This window comes from Podarcis bocagei, assembly GCF_964188305.1.
Source record: "Podarcis bocagei genome assembly, chromosome: 7".
In the NCBI taxonomy this organism is placed as follows: domain Eukaryota; kingdom Metazoa; phylum Chordata; class Lepidosauria; order Squamata; family Lacertidae; genus Podarcis; species Podarcis bocagei.
In genome coordinates this window covers 74,313,456-74,335,047 of record NC_138132.1, presented here as the reverse complement: position 1 = coordinate 74,335,047, position 21,592 = coordinate 74,313,456, and the positions used below count along the sequence as shown (strand labels likewise).

The 21,592-nt window shown below is 47.0% G+C and overlaps 1 protein-coding gene and 1 long non-coding RNA gene across 2 annotated transcripts in view; one reads left to right on the top strand and one right to left on the bottom strand.

Annotated features, from left to right (window-relative positions):
- Window positions 1-18,903, bottom strand: part of MXRA8 (matrix remodeling associated 8) — a 29,351-nt gene extending 10,448 nt beyond the window's left edge. The window contains exons 1-5 of the mRNA XM_081201598.1: window positions 18,525-18,903; window positions 10,324-10,347; window positions 8,672-8,980; window positions 6,893-6,994; window positions 4,334-4,795 (exon numbers count right to left, since the gene is read on the bottom strand). Coding sequence (XP_081057724.1) covers window positions 4,334-4,795; window positions 6,893-6,994; window positions 8,672-8,980; window positions 10,324-10,347; window positions 18,525-18,576 — 949 coding nt within the window. The 5' untranslated portion in view covers window positions 18,577-18,903. The remainder of the gene's footprint in view (window positions 1-4,333; window positions 4,796-6,892; window positions 6,995-8,671; window positions 8,981-10,323; window positions 10,348-18,524) is intronic.
- The window catches only part of LOC308591155, a 116,083-nt gene that overhangs the window by 36,987 nt on the left and 57,504 nt on the right, over window positions 1-21,592 (top strand). The gene's annotated exons all lie outside the window — the stretch shown is intronic.

The following is a 21,592-nucleotide window of genomic DNA, read 5'->3' as shown; positions in this document are numbered from 1 at the left end:
TAGCAAACACAGCTCGTTTTTGCTTGCATGATTTCCATTCCTGACCTTGGGGCAAACCTGCCGATTGTGGCAATTAACCCTCGCATTTCTGTTTCCGACGGAATTCTCCATCTTCTTCTCTAGGCGGAAGGCAAGGAAACCGACAATAGGTGGAGACATAGCCAACTCATTTGCATTTTTTCCCCATCTGAGACTAAAGGGGAGTGCTGCAACCTGGACTGGTTATGAGTAAAAATGCAGGCAATTCTCACAGTGGCCAACCAGATGTCTATGGAAAGCCTGCACTTTTCCTGATCGTGATTCCCAGCAACTGGTATTCAAAGGCATACTGCCTCTGACAGCTGAAGCATTTATTATTATTATTATTATTACATTTATATACAATTTACAGAGCCATTGTGGCAAGTAGCCATGGCAAGCCTCCTCCTCTAGACAGGCGTTTGATCTGATCAAGCAGGGCTAACTCAAAATTAGGCAAAATTTCAACTCTTTCCCCACTAAAACTTAAGCTACAAGGCAGCCTTCAAGCCTAGTAAAGACACTGCAACATATGTTGAAGATGTTCTAATTGATGATGATAACGCCACGATAACCTTCCCTTTTCACAAAATACGAGCAATCTATAAAAACAGGGAACAGATGGCTTATTGCTGTTGCAGTTTTAAAAAGAAAAATGCTGGGGGGGGGGGAGGAGAAGCACCTTCCACTGAAAGCCATAGAGTTAACTTCAGATTTGACGGCGAGGATCAGCCAAAATAGAACTAGGCCATGTTGATATTGTAAGCAGAATAACATTTCCTGTCTAGAGAACTGTTCCAGATTTGGAACTGCGCCCAGGATTAAGAGGATCCAAGGAAATGCTTCGTGGCTATGATTTTTCTTTATCTTTCCTTACGTGCGCATATGTGTTTTAAGGCTCTGTCCCTGTAGGAGTTTACACGGTCACACAGCGGGGGTTCAAGAGGCGGTTGCAGCAACTCTTGCTGCTGAGTAAACACAAATCTACTTCCCACTGCGCTGCTTTTTAGGGGCGGAGGAAGGGGGGTGCGGGGGGTGCAGACAGTCCCGGGTGTCACCACTGAGGGGGGTGACAAAATCCCAGGTGGCACTCACCACAGGGCCTGCAGCACACCTGAGCCACGCATCTCTCCTGGGAGAGACACGGTGGCTTGGGCGCGGCAGGCTCCGCGCTGCCCAAATGGCAGGAGGCTGGCAGACTCCAGAGGCCCCGCAGTGTGCCTTGCCCTTATGGGCGGCTCGTCCTGCCCCTGGGCACGCCACCCCAGGTTCCCGAGCGGCTTCCTCCTCCGCTGCCTCTTTCCCCCAGTATTGGGGGAAACCGAACATGCAGTGAAGAGCGAAGATTCACGACAGACAGAAGAAAGTAAGAAGATAAGAAGGACCTAGTGGATCAGGCCAATGGCCCATCCAGTCCAGCATCCTTCTCTCACAGTGGCCACCTGTGGGAAACCAGCAAGCAGGTCCTTGAACACAAGAGCACTCTCCCCTCCTGTGGTTTCCAGCAGAAGCTTGCCTGCTGAGGATAGCCATCGAAGCTAGCAGCCTTCTCTGTTTTTTTTTTAGTACAGTGGGTGGTGCTGTGGGTTAAACCACTGAGCCTAGGGCTTGCTGATCAGAAGGTCAGCGGTTCAAATCCCCACAACGGGGTGAGCTCCTGTTGTTCGCTCCTTGCTCCTGCCAACCTAGCAGTTTGAAAGCACCACAAAGTGCAAGTAGATAAATAGGTACCGCTCCGGCGGGAAGGTAAAGGGTGTTTCCGTGCGCTGCTCTGGTTCGCCAGAAGCGGCTTAGTCATGCTGGCCATGTGACCCGGAAGCTGTATGCCAGCTCCCTCAGTCAATAAAGCAAGATGAGCGCCGCAACCCCAGAGTCAGCCACGACTGGACCTAATGGTCAGGGGTCCCTTTACCTTTACCTCTGGTTGAGAACGGGATCCGTTCTGGAGGCCGTTCGCAACATGAAAAGCCCGCAACCTGAAGTGCCGTATCTGCGCAGGTGTGTGGTGCGATTTCGCACTTGTGTGCATGCACAAGCAGCAAAACCCAGAAGTAACCCTTTCTGGTACTTCCGGGTCGGCGCGGGACGCAACCTGAAAAAACGTATCATGAAGCAAACGTAACATGAGGTATGACTGTACTTCTTCACACAATGCAATAGTTAAAACACCAGAATTTGATCCCGCGAAAGGTAGTGCCTTATAAAGGGGATCAGACAAACTCATGGAGGAGAAGGCTACCCATGGCTAGAAGCCATTATTATTATTATTATTATTATTATTATTATTATTATTATTATGTTCTTTCCCTTACTGTCGGAGGCAGTAAACCTCTAGGTTCTAGTTGGCAGGAATCACAAAAGGGGAGAGTTCTCTTAGCCTCAGGTCCTGCTTGTTGGCTTTCCAGGGGCATCCGGTTGACCATTATCAGAAGAGGATGCTGAGACTGGATGTAATGGGAGGATGGGCATTATTCCTAACTGTTTATTGCTAGGATTAGTGGTATGTTTGGGTGTGTGTGTGAGGAGAGCTGAGTGCAAAGGTCTGATCCAGCAGAGCTCTTCTTGTAATCTTTACAAGCCGGTGAGAACTTCCAGCTGCCTTTCCGAAGCGAAAAGACAGAAGGAAAATAAATACTGTTCCCATTGGTTCAGCAAGTTCTCCCTGTTCAGAAAAAGAAAAGAAGGAAAAACTCCACCCAGGAGTTTGAGCTGTGGAAGGGGGGAAAGAAACATCTCCCCCCCCCAAAAGAAAACACCCGTTTTTGTTATGCACTGCTTAGAGATATATTTCCCTCAGGATTTGGGACAATTTTCTGGTTGTAATCGAAATAAATTCCACTCGTTGTTTGGGGGGTGGATGGGAACGGTTTCTTCTCCTTCAGTTTCTCTATGATTGGTTTGTTTGTTTGTTTTTCAACTTTGCATGTGCAAATTTGAATTGTGCCTTCTGACTTATTCCTATAAGGCCAGCTGCTCCCATATGGCATCTGATTTCTCCCCCCCCCCCATTCCACCACTCGTGAACCCAACACACTGCGGTGCTCCATAAACTACCATCACCCAGCCCATTAAAAAATTATCATGCCATCTTCAGCTTCAATATTAAACAGCCAATAAATATTAAAGGCATGATAAATATTTTAAAATGTTAATAAGCATTGAGCTGTGCCCTGCAGGTTTTCTTTAAAAAATGATTTCAAAACTCCACATATATTTCTCACTGTTTTGATTGGGGTAGCTTTAAAAAGAGAACAAGATTGAAAGGTACCTACTTATTCTGGAGATGGAAAACATGGAATGGAGTGAAACTGAGAAGGATGTGGCTCTTTTGAGCTTTGGGCAACCATTTTCCACATTGACCTGTTTGTCATGGAACCCCTGTTGCAAAGGATTCTGGTACGTAAGTGACGTTGCACACCTGATTCACCCTTGAATCCTCCACAACAGGAGTACCACGATGGTGTCATGACCCTGAAGTCCACAGGGTCACCGTGGGCTGAGGAGCTGGACCATGTTCCTGGCTCTGAGCTTGATGGTGGTGAACAAGAGCTCACTGAACCTGAGACACCCCACCGCACCAGGACTCCTAAAACCAGAGCAGGAACCAACACAGGTGGAGGGGGGAAAGCCATCTGAGAAGGAATCCCTATCCTTATTGGGACAGGAGGGGGGGTAGGAAGGTGAGCTTGAACCACCTCCCTTCCGAACTGAGGCCTACATGAGGAGGTGTCACCTCAGATACCTTGTTCTTATGAGTGGGCAAACTGTTATGATGAGGTGGTCATTTCTCTCCCACCCCCACCCCCGAAAATAAGTATCTTACATTCATGTGGTGGAGAAATCATTGTGAGGGTAACATCCATTTTCTCGCAAGAAATATCCTTGCCTTTCTTAAGGGGGCTTATTTGTTGTTGTTGTTATTGCTGAAGAAGCAGCCATTTTCTTCAGAGCAAAGACCCTTATCTTTCACAAGGAGACAATAATTTGTTCAAGGGGCAGCCAATTTCTCTCAACCGAGTTCCTTGGGTTGTATCCAGTGCTAATCATACTTAGAGTAGACCCACTGAAATTAATACACATAACCAACTTCAGTCCATTCATTCCAATGGGTCTTCTATGAGTAATACATAGTTGGCATCAACATCTTCTACAGATAAGATAAAGAAGCAGCCATTTTCTTCTCACAACAAAGTTCCTCATCTTTCACAAGGGGGCAAATGTTTTCCTGCAGCAAAATTGCCTCCTTTGATGCAGCAAAAAGTGCCTCCTTTGATGGATGACCAATTTTGACTCTGTGCGTGTTGAAACTACCTACCTGCAGCCGGCGCATTGTGACGAGTGAAGTTCACCACCACCACCTTATTTTCCGGTTCCGGCTCCACAACAGAGACCTGGAAGATCCTGCGCTCATGAAGGCCACAGTAATGATGGTGGAGGTGGCAGGAATAGGTGCCTTCATCAGCCACTTCCAAACCGGATATCCTCAAGGAGAAGTCTCCCTGGGCGAAAGCCTTGTCAGTGATATTCATCTTTTGCCGGATAAACAAGGGGCCATAAGAGCGCCCCTCTCCAGAGGCGTACAGGTCAATGAGGCGATCGGCCTTGTCATGAGGTACCCCTGGCGGCTGCCAGTCCCAGTGGACCACCTGCTGGTCCTCTTCGTCGTGCCGCTCGGTCCAGATTTGGTTCCGGTTAATACAGGGGAGTAAGACGGCGCTTCCCTTCAGGGCCACGATCACAACTTTCTCCCCATCCCAAAACTTCTGCACTTCTTCGACTGTTGAAAGAACCGTGCAAAAGATACAGTGAGGGGGGAAAGTATTTGATCCCCTGCTAAATTTGCCCGTTTGCCCTCCGATGAAGAAATGACCTGTCCGTAATTTTAATGGTAGGTTTATTGTAGCTGTGGCAGACAGAATAACAACTACAATTAAGGAGATACCATTTTACATGTGCTGTTTGCCAAGCACTGGGAAGTTCAAAGCAACCTTTGCTGTGACAAGCCTATAAGCACCAACTCTCCTCACCAACATGCTATGAAAAAAGACAGGCATGGAAATAGGTGTGTCTTCCAACAAAGACCCATATCTCCTAGAACTATGAGGCCATGGAGAAGCTCAGTTACCTTCCCTGACCTCTACTCAGTGACTTTAGCTTTTGGTCTTCGATGCTTGGTTCTGGAGTGCTTTATTCTATTTTGACTTGACTTTGTGTTGCCTAGACCAGGCATGAGGAACCGCTGACCCTCTAGATCAGGGTTTCCCAAACTTGGGTCTCCAGCTATCTTTTTTGGACTATGGTTCTCATCATCCCTGACCACTTGTCCTGCTAGCTAGGGATGATGGGAGTTGTAGTTCAAAAACAGCTGGAGACTCAAGTTTGAGAAACCTTGCTCTAGATCAGTGTTTCTCAACCTTTGGGTCCCCAGATGTTGTTGGACTACAACTCCCATCATTCCTAGCCAGCATGACCAGTGGTCAGGGATGATGGGAGTTGTAGTCCAACAACATCTGGGGATGCACAGGTTGAGAACTGCTGCTCTAGATGATGCTGGCCTTTCATCATCCCTGACAAATTAACCATGCTGGCTGGGAGAGATGGGAGTTGGGAGCTTAACCATATCTGGATGGCTACAGGTTCCCCATCTCTGTTTTAATCCATCTTAATAAAAGCCAGAGCAACCACTCATACATAGGAGGGAGTCTTCTTTCTGGAGAGTGATCCCAGCTCCCAAGAACCTTCCACCCAAAGATGGGGAATTTGTGATCCTCCAGATGTTGCTAGCCTACAACTCCCATCATCCCTGACCATTGCCCATGCTGGTTGGAGCTGATGGCAGCTAGAGTCCAACAGCACTTGGGGTCTCCTGTTCCACATCCCTGGCCAAGGTTCCAGCCTGTGGTTTACTTTGCTGTGTCGAATTGCCTCCAAAGATGCTCAGAAAGCAAGACTTAAACTGGCTGGTGCAAGATGCTATGTATGACTCAAGGTACTTTCCAAAGCAGCTTTAGATGTGAGCGAGCAAAGCCATATTGCCAATTAAGAACACATCTGTTGCTCCTTATCTTCTCCTCCACAAAACCAGGAGAGGAGCCATATTCTGAGCTATTGCACAGATGAATGGCATGACGGTACAAACTGAATCAAGCTTTTCCCAGCATAGTGAATCACAAGAAAATCATGACCAAGTTGCAGCGTGTAGTGAGGTGAAGGTGTCAAACTTGGACCGGGAAGAGCAGAGTTCAAATCTCCCACCCATCTGAGCCATCTGTCAGCCTAGCCTCATTCTGAGTGCCCTTTTTCTGAACCTTTTCTAACACTAACATGTGCTTTCTGAGGTGAGGCTTACTAAGAACTATACTGGGCACAAGCCCATACAGTCTTTTTGAAAAGTCCCAAATCTCCCTACCCCTAAATCAGCCTTCCCGAACCTGATGCTACCACCCGACTCCAAATGTTTTGGACTCCATCATCCTTGATGAACTTTCTGGCTGCAGCTGCTGGGAGTCATAGTCTGACACAAATTGTAAGACGCCAGATAGGGAAAAGCGATCCTCCTGGTTTCAAAGGGCTTGCTAGTCCACACAGAGAGGGAGAAGCCTGGAATTATCCTAGGCCTCATTTTCGGCACAGTACAGCTGATGCTCCTCTAAGCCTTTTGATGCAGCCTTGTGACAGGAAATGCTCCGATGCCCACAAACATCTTAATTACAACTCCCTGGCCATCCATTTGCTCTGTACATGTGGCTGCCTCAAACAAGACTTGTGCGAGTTTACAAAAGAGGAACATGATGGGGAGCAAAAACACTAGGCACAAACACACACACACCCTCCCGCTTTCATCTTGCCACACATCTTTTACAACAACATTTACCTTCTTCGGTTACATCCAGTTGTATCTTCACAATTTCGTACAGGTGACAGTAATGGTGGTGGAGGTTACAAGAGTAGATGCCTTGGTCGCTCCTGGAGATGTCTTGATTGAAATGCAGTAAGGAGAGAGGGAGAGAGAGAACCATAGCTGTCAACCTTCCCTTTTTGGGGGGGAAATTCCCTTATTCCAGCGCCGTTTCCCGCTGCTTCCCGCTGCTATCCCGGATTGTTAGATATCCCGTAGACTGTCCCCAGGACAGGTGAGGCTGCTGATCCCTTATTTTCGAGGCTGCTGATCCCTTATTTTCAAATCTGGAAGTTGACAGCTATGGAGAGAACTTTGGCATCCAGGTAACAAAAGCATGGGGTTGCAGCCAATGCTAGTCTTGCTCAGAGTTGACCCATCCAAGTTAATGGGCAAGACTTAACTTCAGTTCCTTAATTTGCACAGGTCCACTATAAGCCAAACTTAGTTGGAAGGGACCCTGATGGTCATCTAGATCAACCCTCTGCTCGGTGCAGAAGTATTGCAGCTGCAGCAATCTTGACACATACCTGCCCAACCTCTAGTAAAATATATCCACCACCTCCCAAAGTTGGTCACATCCCTTCCCTCAAAGCATCCCGAGAACTGTAGCTTACCCCTCGGGCACTGCGCTACAGTTCTCTACAGCCTAATGAAATAAACCAACAATCAGTATCTCCTGTTTAAGGATCAGTGGTAGATGATGAAGGGCAGGGGAAGGAGCTATTTCCCTGAGCTTCATCATGTCACTTTCTAACAGGGAAAATTCACCACAAGGTGATCATTTCCACTGCACCTGGAGTAGAATCATAAGATTGAAGGGGCCCTCGTGTGGTGAGAGCTGGTATTTAGCAAGCCAAACTTCAAGCTCGCTCAGGATGCTAAAGAGCCCAGTTCTGGGATACTCCATTCTGTTCCCCCCTGGTTTCCCCTTACACTCAGACAAAACACACACACTGATGGCTGGTGCTCATGGGGGCTGGTGGAGCTGCAGACAAGGAGACCAACAGTAGGTGGAGCTAGAGCCAATGACAAGCAGAACCACCCCTTGAGGGGATGTGAGGAAGGAAGGTGGGGCTGTCAGGGTAGACTGGGACTGGACCAGTCTCCAATGTACACAGCTATGCGCTCCCCCAGAACAGAATTGCAGCATTCTGTGGCCACAGAGCATGCTCGGCTCCTACTGGGCTGCTTTAGGCCCCGTTGCCAGTACTAACTAATCAGATCTTTACAAGATGGGCTACTCATTAATGCATTATATTTACACCCCTGCTTTGGCCCAAACTGGCAAACGAAAACAAAAAAGAAAATTAATACGTTTGAAATCACGAAAGGTCCTGCTTTATGATTTCTACTGATCCAGTGTTTACTTCTCTTGGATTTTTAAAAATGCTGCTTTTGTTTATTTTTAAAATATTTATTCTCTTTGTTAACTTCTGTTTTTTTTGGGGGGGGGAGTGCTGTAAAAGAAAAAGAAGGATTGATTTGGAACATAGGAAGCTGCCTCATAATTGAGTCAGACCATTGGGTCCATTGAATTAGGTCAGCATTGAAGGCACTGGCTGGCAGCCTTACTGAGAGATGCCAAGAATGGAACCTGATGCCTTCTGCATGCAAAGCAGATACTCTGCTACTGAGCTATGGCTCTTCCTGTCTGCTCATTTCACACCCAGGCGAAGTGTGTGTGTGTGTGTGTGTGTGTGCGTGTGTGTGTGTGTGTGTGTGTGTGTGTGTGACCATTTTGGGTCCCGGTACCTTTGACTACCAGCGAGAAGTTGCCATCCACAAATGCATTTTCCGGCATGAAAATCCGCCCTTGGTTGTAGCCGCTGTAGACTCGCTGATCCCCAGCCGAATACATGTCGCACAGTCGCTCGGCATTGTAGTCTCCATACTGGTTCCTGTACAGATCCCAGTGGACCACACGCTGGCGGTCGTTCAGGCGGTCCTGGGTCCACACCATCCTGTAGCTCTTGCAGGAGAGGACCGTTCGAGTGCCCGCCTTGGCAGTGATGTTCTGCACAGACACTACTACGCTCTCGAGATTGGAAGCATCCACTGGGGCTGTTATATGGGGGGGGGGGGAGAAGAAGAAGCCATGTGGGGAGATGCACCCACAATCGAAAGCCTGTCTTTCTCTGCCCATCAGGAGGCCAACCTAAGAAGAGCCCCACTGGATCAGGCCAAAGGCCCATCTAGTCCAGCATCCTGTTCTCACAGTGGCCAATCAGATGCCCCGATAGGAAGCCCAAAAGCAGGAGCTGCTCTCCCCATATGTGATTCCTGGCTATTGGTTGTACACAGAAGCTTACTGCCTCCAACAGTGCAGCTACAACAATAGCTGTGATGGCTAACAGCCTAACCACTGGCAACCCTAGCCTAGTGCAGATCATATCTCTTTACAGCTGATACAACTCTCATACTGTAGCAGCTCAACCCCATACATGCCTTATTTCTGAGAAGTCCCATTTGGTTCAATGGGGCTTTCTCCCAGGTAAGTGTACATGGGGTGTCAGTCCAGCTCTGAGAGCCAGTGTGCTGTAGTGGTTAGAAGTGCTGGATCAGGACCTGGGAGGTAAAGGTAAAGGGACCCCTGACCATTAGGTCCAGTCGTGACCTACTCTGGGGTTGCGGCGCTCATCTCGCTTTACAGGCCGAGGGAGCCGGCGTCCAGCTTCCAGGTCATGTGGCCAGCATGACTAAGCCGCTTCTGACGAACCAGAGCAGCGCACAGAAACGCCGTTTACCTTCCTGTCAGAGCGGTACCTATTTATCTACTTGCACTTTGACGTGCTTTCGAACTGCTAGGTTGGCAGGAGCAGGGACCAAGCAACGGGAACTCACCCCGTCGCTGGGATTTGAACCGCCGACCTTCTGATCGGCAAGCCCTAGGCTCTGTGGTTTAACCCACAGAGCCACCCGTGTTCCCAGGACCTGGGAGACCAGGGTACAAATCCCCACTTGGCCATGAAGCTAACTGAGTGATTTTGAACTAGGCATACTCTCTTAGCCTAACTTCCCCCACAAGGATGTTGTTGTTGTTGCTGAAAGCTAAAATGGGGAAAGAGGGAGATGCCACCTTTGGCTCCTTATAGGAAAATGCAGGTTATAAATGTAAAATAAATAACCACTATAACAATTTATAAGGATTTTTAAGGTCAAGGAGACAGATCCCCCCACCCCCAATCCACGCCAACCCCATAACCACCAGGCCCACAAATTAATAAGGTTTTTGTGGCATTCAACATGGTTTGATTGCAGTAATTATTAGTATTACTGTTATTTAGATTTGTTGGTTGCTTGTTACCAAAAGGTTGCCAAGTGACTTACAAGAAGTTTAAAAACATAAATGCATTATTACACCATTAACATAATTCATACAAAGCAGCTGAAGTATCTGTATTTACCTGAATAGGGATGGACAACAGACTCTGAAAGGAGAAAGAAAAAGAAAATATTAGTGACACAATAGGTGGATCTGCATTGATTAGTTGTGTTTCCTCTCAGGGATTTGACTTGGCAAGCCAGGATGCAGCCTCAAAAGGATTCAGGGACACAGATCCCCACCAAGCGGATGCACCAACTCTGTAGCCGTCAGACATGTCATCCCCAAAACTACCAGGCCTCCAACAGGACATGGGAATCCTGTAACACTAACCCGCTTGCTGATAACCTTCTGTCAACCTTCCGCTTGGTGGGGATCTGTGTCCCTGAATCCTTTTGAGGCTGCATCCTGGCTTGCCAACCCCAGAGAGCCAGCCAGCTTGGTTTCTGTTTCGCCCTGCCATTTTGGATTTGAAGAAGAGGAGTTTGGATTGGATATCCCGCTTTATCACTACCCAAAGGAGTCTCAAAGCGGCTAACATTCTCCTTTCCCTTCCTCCCCCACAACAAACACTCTGTGAGGTAAGTGGGGCTGAGAGACTTCAAAGAAGTGTGACTAGCCCAAGGTCACCCAGCAGCTGCATGTGGAGGAGCGGAGACGCGAACCCAGTTCACCAGATTACGAATCTACTGCTCTTAACCACTACACCACACTGGCTTTTGTGTACTAATTGGTATCTAACATGTTTTTAACTTACTGCCATTCATTGCTTGCGAATGACATTATCTGTTATTACGGATTATGTTAAGAGTCCTTGGATGTTTTTTTCCATGGAAAGGCAAGTCGTAGAAACTGTGGCCTTCTTCCAGACATTGCGCCCATCACCCTTGGGCATTGGCCATGCCATTTGCAGATGATGAGGGTTGGGAGTCCAACGACATCAGGAGGGCTACACGTTCCACACCCATGATCAATAAAGAGACTAGCTGCTACCTCGTTGCAAGTTTTTCTGCAGGTCTATTTGCTGTTCAAGTAATATTATCAGAGGTAGGCCCATAGCTCAGGGGTAGAGCATCTGCTTTGCATGCAGAGGGTCCCAGTTTCAATCCCAGGCATCTCCAGGTAGGGCTGGGAGAGGCTCCCTGCCTGAAACCCTGGAAAGCTGCTGCCAGTCAGTGTAGACAATACTGAGCCAAGTGGACTATTGGTCTGACTCTGCATAAGGCAGCTTTGTCACACTCCTTTCCAGGGCACAAGGCAGGTCTGTCTGAAACCCTGGAGAATAGCTGCCAGCCAGTGTAGAAAATACTGAGCTAGATGGACCAGTGGTCTGACGCTGCATAAGGCAGCTTTCTACAGTCCTACAGTCCTACATTCCTATTTCATTTCTTTCTTGTGGCACATTAGCAGCTCCCTCTTGCTGCACATTGTTTTGGGAATTGCTGCTCTAAGGCCTGGCCTTCCATGTTTCCCAGTGTTTTCCTCAAGGGTGAATCTCCTCCCACAGCGGACATTTTGGAAAAGGAAAAGCCAACTGTATAAGCAAAGAGTTCTTACTCCCCTCTCTGCCCTTGGAAAGTCCAGGCGTTTTGGGGGTTGGTTGTTGTTGTTTTTTAACAGTGCCGTTAGCAGATATGTTCCCATCCCAAATTACTGCTCCATGGAGAAGGTCAGATTGCAGCCTTGGTTTTCGCTGGAACTGGTGCCAAGAAGCAATGAGGATGGAATGCAGATGGGAATAATCACACATGGAGGGTTTTCAAGGCCTTCCTTCCTTAAGGAACTTGCTACAACACAGTTTTTCTGGTGATGCTCGGACCTCCCTACTCTCCACCCCCCAAAAAACACAAGCAAACGCACGCACACACACCCCTCTGCGAGACAAATAAAAACAAGACAAAAAAAGCAGGCAGTGCTCTCCCCCAAGAAACAGACAAGTCGCTCCCACAGCAAAAGAGCCCCCCAAACTAATTCTTAATTATATAATGGGGGGGCATCAAGGGATGTTCGAAGGTGCCAATGTGGGGGTCTTGAGGGCTTCGTGTCGCCCATGGGCACCACACTGGAAATGCTGGGATGCTGTTACCCATATCCCACCCCCCACTCCTGAGGGGCTAAAAGCAGTGATCCATCTGGGCAGATGGGGCAGTGCCCCACCAGCTTTGACCTTCCTGCTTTCTTTCTTATAAACGGTTGGCCCTGCCTGTCAACTTCCTCCTCCTTAGCTGCCCTTGCAGAACTGAAGAGGGAGGAAGAAGGGGCATAGCTGGTAGCAGTTGGCTCTGCCAACTATTGTGGTGCCCTACATTCTGCCCCACCACTCCCAGTGGGTGCCAGCCACCACTGGGTAAAAGCAGCCAGAGGGGGTACCAGGGGGTAGCTTTTAGTGGGGGGAAAGATGGCCTCATCCCTTCCTCTTTGGCCTCATCCCTTCCACAAGCTCAACTTTGGAATTGCCTAATTTGTTACCTTGCATATTTGCACCTCATTTCATGCCTTTTGCACACACAACTTATCCCTGTCACATTCCCATTTTGCACGCACGGATCTTCTTGAATCACAGTCGCTCACACTGCTTGCAGAATGGGCACTAGTGTCGTGTTATTTACTATCCGAACTTACTAATCACTTGCCACACGCACAAAAGGTCTCCAAGGGACTTATAAAAACATTTTAAGAGCATAAATAAAAATAATCTGTTATAATAAAAAAAATGCAACCGTTCTTTTTCTTTTTTAAAAAGAAATCTATAGCACGAAGAAGCTTAAGCTGCAACAAAATCATCATAACCAACAAACATCCTTCTAGTCCATCAAACGCCTGGAAAAAAGAGGTCAGTTTTTCCGTACGTTTTATCCTGCGCGAAAAGCTAATGTTAATACAGTGTGCACTATGTAGTTCGGCATTGCCAGATTTACAAGCAAAGGCAAACTCTTATGTGCTGTTTGTTTCAGGTGTTGAGTGGATAGCTGAGCAGACAGCACAGGCATCAATGGGGAGAGGCAGCTGTTTTCTTCCCTCTGAGGAACTATAATCCTCAGATTCCCAACTTTCATTAAAAAGAGAGAAAGTAACTTTCTTCCCATTTTTGTGTGAGAAACTAACTTGCTCCCCTCTTCATTCTTTGATTTTTAATTAATTAAATAAATTTAATTTGTACATCACCCCTCATCTGTAGATCTCAGCATACAGTGGTACCTCTGCTTACATACTTAATTCTTTCCGGAGGTCCGTTCTTAACCTGAAACTGTTCTTAACCTGAAGCACCACTTTAGCTAATGGGGCCTTCTGCTGCTGCTGCTGCTGCGCCGCGGGAGCATGGTTTCTGTTCTCATCCTGAAGCAAAGTTCTTAACCCGAGGTACTATTTCTTGGTTAGTGGAGTCTGTAACCTGAAGCGTCTGTAACCTGAAGCGTCTGTAACCCGAGGTACCACTCTACTTTTTCACTTTGCCCTACTCCTGGAAGGGGTGTTGAATGTGCTGCGAACTGTAGCTCTGTGTGGTCATCACCTTTTGCGAACTATAGTTTCCAGGATTCTTTTGGGGGAAGGGAAAGCAGCGACTGTTAATGTGGTATAACAGGGAAGTTGTTGGCCGGCCAGATGCTGCTGAACTACAACTCCCATCAGCCTCAGCAAACATGGCCGATGGCCGGAGGGATGATGGGAGTCATAGTTCAGCAACCTCTGGTGGGCCAAAGGTTCCCCACACTTGTGATATAAGCAGGGGCCGCGTGGCCCGTTTCGCTGCTTGAGATGAAACAGGAAGTGCCACCCTGCCACTACCACCCACCTGCTCCTGCCACTGCTGCATGCCCTGCCACTGCTGCTGCTGAAATTGGCACCAATGGCACTGCTGCTTTACCACTGCAGGAGGAGGCGGGGCACATGCAGAGGTGCTGCCTGGGCGGCTTCTAGCGCCTGAGGCAGTGACCTCACCCTGCCTAATGGCTGGGCCGTCTCTGGGTATAAGACGACTTCAAATGGATGGTATGGATGTGAACTGAGTCTCATCATCACTCCTTCAAAGTCATGACATGGTGCCTGCCTTTTTAGATACAGGAAGCGGCAAGGCCCTTCCACACCGCATGGGTGTGAAAACAAACATGCTGTTTCTATTTTTCAGGTTAATGCAACAAATGCCAACTCCCTCGCAGATCCCATAGATCCAATATCTTACAAATCGTTATATATATAAAAATTGGCCATGCTTCCAAAAAGCAGGAAACTCACCAGATGTGCCTTTTCATTGGAACAGCACAATCCTTGAGCCATGAATAGCATTTAACCCTGCTTCTGGGCTGTTTTATTGTGCCAGGCTTACCTACTAGCACGATAAAAGACCACCCAAGTCCTAGATCTCCTGCAGGGCTGTGACATGCTTGCCGTGCTATAACTAGCTGCCTGCAGTTTTCAGCAACTGAATCTGCTTTACTGCGTTAGGCTACAAGCACAGGGAAAGGGAGAAGCTGCAACAGTTCCCACTTCTGCCCATCCTGCTGCCCTCGCTGAACCTCTGAGCAAGCTATATCTGACAGCTTGAAGACACACCTACTCATTCCATCCTGAAAGAAAACCACTCACCAATACAGTGGTACCTCGGGTTACATACGCTTCAGGTTACATATGCTTCAGGTTACAGACTCTGCTAACCCAGAAATATTACCTTGGGTTACGAACTTTGCTTCAGGATGAGAACAGAAATCGGGCTCCGGCAGCGCAGCGGCAGCAGGAGGCCCCATAAGCGAAAGGGGTGCTTCGGGTTAAGAACAGTTTCAGGTTAAGAACGGACCTCCGGAATGAATTAAGTACTTAACCCGAGGTACCACTGTATGTGGTATGGCTTTTTGATGTCTGTTTGGGCTTCTATCCAGGAAGAACCCAGGGCAGGTGATCAATTGTGTGTGTTTGTGGAGGTTAATCGTTTGTCACCTGCCCCCCAACTTTTCAGTGTATTTCTCCATCGCTTTCCCAACCCCCAAAAGTCTTCCTTTTAAAGTGGGTAGGTTGTGCTTGGGCAAAATAGGTCTTCAATCCACTTTAACTGCTGAAATCTGAATTTTCGCTGTGCACCTGAATTCTTCATGACAGCCTGGCAATCACCAGAATATTCAGATGTTTCAAGAAAGAGGCACGCAGGAAAGGAGACCCCCCCCCTGTACCATTCCAGATGTTGTTGCACCTGGGCTCATTCATCCCAGCCTGAGGGCTTCCTTAGGCACTTGGCTGCCTTAGGCAAAGGAGGGAAGGAGCCTCACCCTCCCTGACCCAGCAAGCTCTTGTCCCAGATAGCATCTTTCAGATAGCAGACCCAGACCCAGATAGAATCTTTCCTGGGCTTTGCTACCCAAGTTCCAGGTAAGACCTGTCAGAAGACTGAAACTAGGTCATCTTGCATGCAGGGTGCGCTGAACCTGGGATGGCCATGTGCCCCACTGTAAAGGGGAGAGTCCTCTAAAGGAAGAGCTGTCTAGGGCACTCCTCAGTTTGAAGAAGACCTCTTTTTGAAGTCCACAAAATGCATGACTCTGTTTCCTTACTCTTTGCACTGTCCCCAGAACAGATGTGTGTGTTCATTCCTGGCACCCAGTGAAATGTGGGCATGTTGAAGGGGACATGTTCTATGCAGGAGAGGCTGAGACAGTGCAGGTTATCTGCAGGAGCTGATAGTCTAACCTCTCTATCAGTTCTGTGCTAGCAAATTGGGTTGGGTGCTCAGTGAATTGGTCATCGGGAAGAGCTTTCTCTCTCTGCTGGCAGGATCATGCAGAAAATCCAGACTGTATCAGGCCCATGCCAAGTACACATTGAGCTGTACAGAGGATGCTGGTACACCCATTCAGCTCTGCACCTTTCAGCGACTCTCTATTTGCCAGTTGCAGGAGGGAGAGTGGTTGCCTTAAACAATCTGCTTTTGGGGTCTTCCTAGAAAAATCTGATTTATTTTCAGTATAGGCTGTGCTGGAGGTTGTTCTGGATCAAAAGGCGGGACTGAAAACAAAACAATCAACTTTTGCCAAACGTAACAGTTCTAATAACTTCATATTAGCTTCACGAGTTGCAAAAAATTGACAGGCGCCTGGGGACGGAAGATGCCAGCAACTGTTCCACACAGCTCAGTAATATATAGGGATTGGTAAATATGCAAGCTTTGGGTTCTCCATTTCTCATTTTCCCAGTCTTCAGTTCTCTACAATTTCCACATCAGTTTGCAATTTAAGAAAAGGAAGAATCCTCATGAAAATGTACTATCTGCGCTTTCTGGAAACAACTGAAGACGTTTTTGTTCCGACAGGCTTTTCCTACTGGATAAATGGATCATTGCTACAAGTTTCCATTTGTTTGGGTTTTCAGTCTTGTTTTTCAATGTATTTGTTGCTTTTCTTTTAGAATGTTTTAAATTATACGTAAATCACCTTAAGATGGTGGTTTAGAAGGCGATTAATAAATCAGTGGTGAAGATGATGATGATGATAATCCATCAGTATTTCCTGTGCAAATTTCTCCTAAAATGCACATTTCTGAATGCAATTTTCCCTGATAAAGACATTTTTGCAAAGCAAGTTCCCCTGATATAATGCATTCTGTATGTGGTTTATACTGATATGCCTCTTAATGTACACTTAACCCTAGTATATCCAATTTTGCACACATAAATTGGCTGGAGAACTACATTGCAAGATCCTGAGAAGGATGAGTTTTGAAGAATGTCTGCGTTTTGTTTGTGTTTGTTGTTTTGGAAAGTGCTAATTAAGCGAATTCATCATTAAATGCAAACGGAATCAAATTTCTCCCTCAACCCTAGTAATTTTCCACTAGGCTCTCCCTAGGCAAAGTCTCTTTGCTTTGGATGTATTTGCAAAACCTCATTTTTTAAAAAAAGGAAAACAGCAGCAGCACCACACTTTGCAGCAGAAAGAGAGGGAAAGGCTAAAGAGATTTTGGTATAAAAGAGTGTTATGTAAGACTGAAGAGTCCCTGGATTTCAAATCCCGAGTCAACTATCCGTCCCATTAAGGGATCTTGGGCCAGTAACTATTTCCATCTCCCAGAAGAATAAAGGAATGGAAAAGACAGATGCTAAAAAATCTTTTCGCAGACCAGTTTTGAGCAGACTGTAGCTATGTAAGCAAGCTTTTAGGTTATACAGAATACTTCACTGGCATGAGTAGGAACTCAGTTTAAGTCAAAACTTTGCATCCTTACACACTGACAAATATTTTCTTTCCTGAACTTTCTTTAGCAAACACTTCCCTAACCCACTCAAGCCTCACCATTTGTAGTATTATGAGAGTCTGCTCTGCATCAATCATTAGCTTCTGTTCCACCCCAGATCTGTGTGCCCACTATAGAGTATAAAAAGTTGCCCAGTTATTGTAAGGATTAAATGTGAGCTAGGAAACTCTCTGATAGAGGGAAACGCCATCAACAACAATGCCCTAAATGTTTTACCAGTGATAATTAGTGCTGCTCCCACAGTTAATCAACTGAACTTTTAGTTGATTAATCTACAAATACAAATTGTAACAGCCTGCTTTTGACCCCCTCCTCTTTTGACTTGCCATGCTTTGTCTGATTTTAAACAATATGTAAAATTTGGCAAACCTCTAACATACAACATACTTTATAGATGGTTAGTTTTTACAGATGGGGAGTTGAGGCAGAAGGGGTGAAGAAAGAAAGAGAAAGACAGAGGTTCTTTTCTCCTGAGCCCAAGACAGAAAAAACGAGACACCTTTGCAGGCAGCTCTCTATGTACACCCCTTTGCTTCCCCAGGTGTTCTAAGGTCACTGCATTATTTTATTTTTTACTGATCCTGCTTCTTTGGTTTTAACAGCAACCTAACACAGAGAAGACCCAACAAAGGAAGCCTTTTCTTACCACTCAACGCTACAACAGGAAAGGCTGCATCTGCCTGATTTTTGCATTTCGGGCTGTGTTTAATGGCACAGCAGCTAAGCCAAAACAAAAGTATTTGTAAATGAAATCCTACACAGTTTTCAGCGCAGTGATACAGGATTGATTCTTCTGTCCGTAGCAGCTCCATAGTGTGTGCAGAAATTAAACCGGTGCAGCATCCCCAAGGATGCAGATGCAGCGGTGAGGTTTGACCTGTGGGATTTCTGCCTGCTGTGCTTCCTCCAAAATATTCCTAATACAAGCAGATAGGGCTGGCTTTTCTGCAAAAACAAAACAAAAACCCTGGCCTATATGGAATTTTTTCTAGCAGGCCACCTGAGCAAAACTATTATCTTTCAAAAGGAATTTGCTTTGAAACTTACCTTGCAGCAGCAACAGCAGCAGGCCCAGGAGGAATCTGGTTGCGTGCTCCATGTCTCCTGCTTGCTCTCCCTTTATTTATTTCTCCCTCCTTCCCTGCCCAAAAGACAACCTCTTTCAGTTTGCTCTTCCCTGCTCTCCTTCCTTGCTTGAAAACATGATCTCATCAGTTTACAGCCCAGCGAACATGGGCATGCAGCAGTCCTGCCCCCACCTACAGGTTTTTCACTTCTTGCCTTCTTTCTCCATTCCCCCCTCCTCTCTTCTCCCCAACACTTCGCTGCTCAGCTTCAACTTCTACATAACACGCGGGCTCTCTGAACAACACTTCCCCCTGCAAGGAGCTCCCAAGCCCCTTTTGATGTTAACAGAGCGAGTTTTTGCTGGCCCCAGAGTTCCAAAAACAACCGCCCACCCCACCCACCTCCCTCCTGGGTATGGGATTAATTTTCTCGGGCATTTACAAAATCCAGCTGTTCTTTCCTCGCCTTGACATTCCGCCAGATGTCTGCCTGGGTTCTGTTCCTGTTTGCTTTTCTGTATTCCCCTCTCCTTGCCTTCTGCAGTTCTTTCCTTTCGCTATTACAAGATCGCTCGGAAAACACACACTTTTGCCGCCCTAACAAGGCCCTCCTGAAGCCAGGGTAGCCACCGCGGTGACCTTCAGATGTTTTGAACTATAACTCCCAGGAACACCATTTGGCACAGCCAACGGTCATGGGCGCTGGGAGCTGTACAGTGGTACCTCGGGTTAAGAACCGGGGGTCCATTCTTAACCTGAAACTGTTCTTAACCTGAAGCACCACTTTAGCTAATGGGGCTTCCCGCTGCTGCGCCGCTGCATGATTTTGTTCTCATCCTGAAGCAAAGTTCTTATCCCAAGGTACTATTTCTGGGTTAGCGGAGTCTGTAACCTGAAGTGTATGTAACCTGAAGCGTATGTAACCCGAGGTACCACTGTATCTGCCAGGGACCTCAATTACAGCAGAACGACAGAGGGCCTGTCCACACCTCGGCTTAATGTGGCTTGTGAACCCGTTGTGTGTCCTTTAATTCCCCCTCGTCCATGTGGCATTTTCCTCCAGTTACTGCTATCCCACACTTTCCTCTTCCTAAATCCGCAGATTCCATGTGCAGTTGACGTAGCTCTCCCATTTGGGTTTTCAAAGCATAGGCAATCTCTTGCTTTAAGGAGGAAAAACTGTGGGACAGTAGCAGTTGGAGGAAAACAAGGGGGAATCAAAGGGGTTCACGGTCCTCATTAAGCTGAGGTACAGACGGGCCCAAATTGCATTGTGACAGCCTTAAAAGCAGTATCAGCTCCTGCTCCCCTGCTCTGCCTCAGAAGAGTAAACAGCATGCCTTCCCCTCCCTTGAAAAGCTTCTTCTCGGCCACCAGCTGAAAGCTCAGACTTCTGTCTCATCTCCTTGTTACGTTCCAGATGTCAAAACAGTTCTCTCACCAAGCCTGCACCAAGGAAGCTGCTAGTAGCCACCAGCCATTAAAAGCAACAGCCTTCCGCATGGTTGTTAAACCACTCTCATTTCACATAAATTGCTTAGAAGGTGCATTTTGCTCCACAGCTTTCTTTCCAAGAGGGATAAAGACTTAGGACTCAGCTGGATTGGTAAAGAAAAAGCTTTTTATATGCATTGTATATGCATTATAACACTGTGACACCAGGTGGCGTTGTGGAGTTCCATTTTTCCCAATGCGATTCTCATACAAAGTTCACAACGCGTTTTCCTGAAACGCTTCTCTTGATATGTCTAGATCCAGCCTTATTCTTATTCTTTTAATGAAGGAGAAGGCTATCAATGGCTCTTTTTCTTCATGCAGGAGAAGGGTGGCAATGGCTACTAGCCATGACAGCTATGCTTTATCTTCAGATAGAGGCAGCACGCATGTGAATATTGCAGAGAGAGTGCTCATCTGCTCAGATCCTGCTTGTGGGTTTCTCATAGGCACCTGGTTTGCCACTGTGAGACCAGATTGACCTTTGGCTAATCTGTGAGAACAGGATGCTGGACCAGATTGGCCTATCTAGCAACCAGGCTCTTCCTATATTCTTCTTTGTCTTGGATGTGAGTTGATTTTACGCGTGGGCTGTTGATGTTTTAAACTTTCTATATTTACAACCTGCTTTTTAAAGAAAATTATTAGTAGTAGTAGTATTGATTCAATTGTTTTAACTGTTTTTTATACCTGTAACTAGGGACGCGGGTGGCGCTGTGGGTTAAACCACAGAGCCTAGGACTTGCTGATCAGAAGGTCAGCGGTTCAAATCCCCGCGACGGGGTGAGCTCCCGTTGCTCGGTCCCTGCTCCTGCCAACCTAGCAGTTCGAAAGCACGTCAAAGTGCAAGTAGATAAATAGGTACTGCTCCAGCAGGAAGGTAAACGGCATTTCTGTGCGCTGCTCTGGTTCGCCAGAAGCGACTTAGTCATGCTGGCCACATGACCCAAAAGCTGTACGCCGGCTCCCTTGGCCAATAAAGCGAGATGTGCACTGCAACCCCAGAGTCGGCCACGACTGGACCTAATGGTCAGGGGTCCCTTTACCTTTTTATACCTGTAACTGCTTTATAAATGTTATTATATTGAAAATCATGCTTCTTCATGTGCTGCAATTCATAAAAGGTACCAATTAGTTTTCGGGGGGGAGTGTCTCGTTGATGCGATAGGTTCCTTAGGGTAGTGATAAAGCGGGATATCAAATCCAAACTCTTCTTCTTCTTCTTCTAAGTGAAGCCATAAAACAGGGGTTGTAGCCAATGTTAGTCACCACCACCACCATTATTATTATATTTATACCCCGCCCATCTGGCTGGGTTTCATCAGACATTAGGAACTTCCCAGTACAGGGCTGCCTTCTTAGACTAGACTCATTCAAATTAGTAGGGTAACCTAGGTCCATTAACTTCAATAGGCCTACTTTGAGTGTGATGTAGTAGGACGCAGCTCTAGGTTTCTACTGCACACGCCAGCTGGGTCTGAGCAACAACAGATGAAGGGGACGAGTGGGAAGTTCGATTCTGTCTCCCAGCATCTGGTTCTCAAGAACTGGATC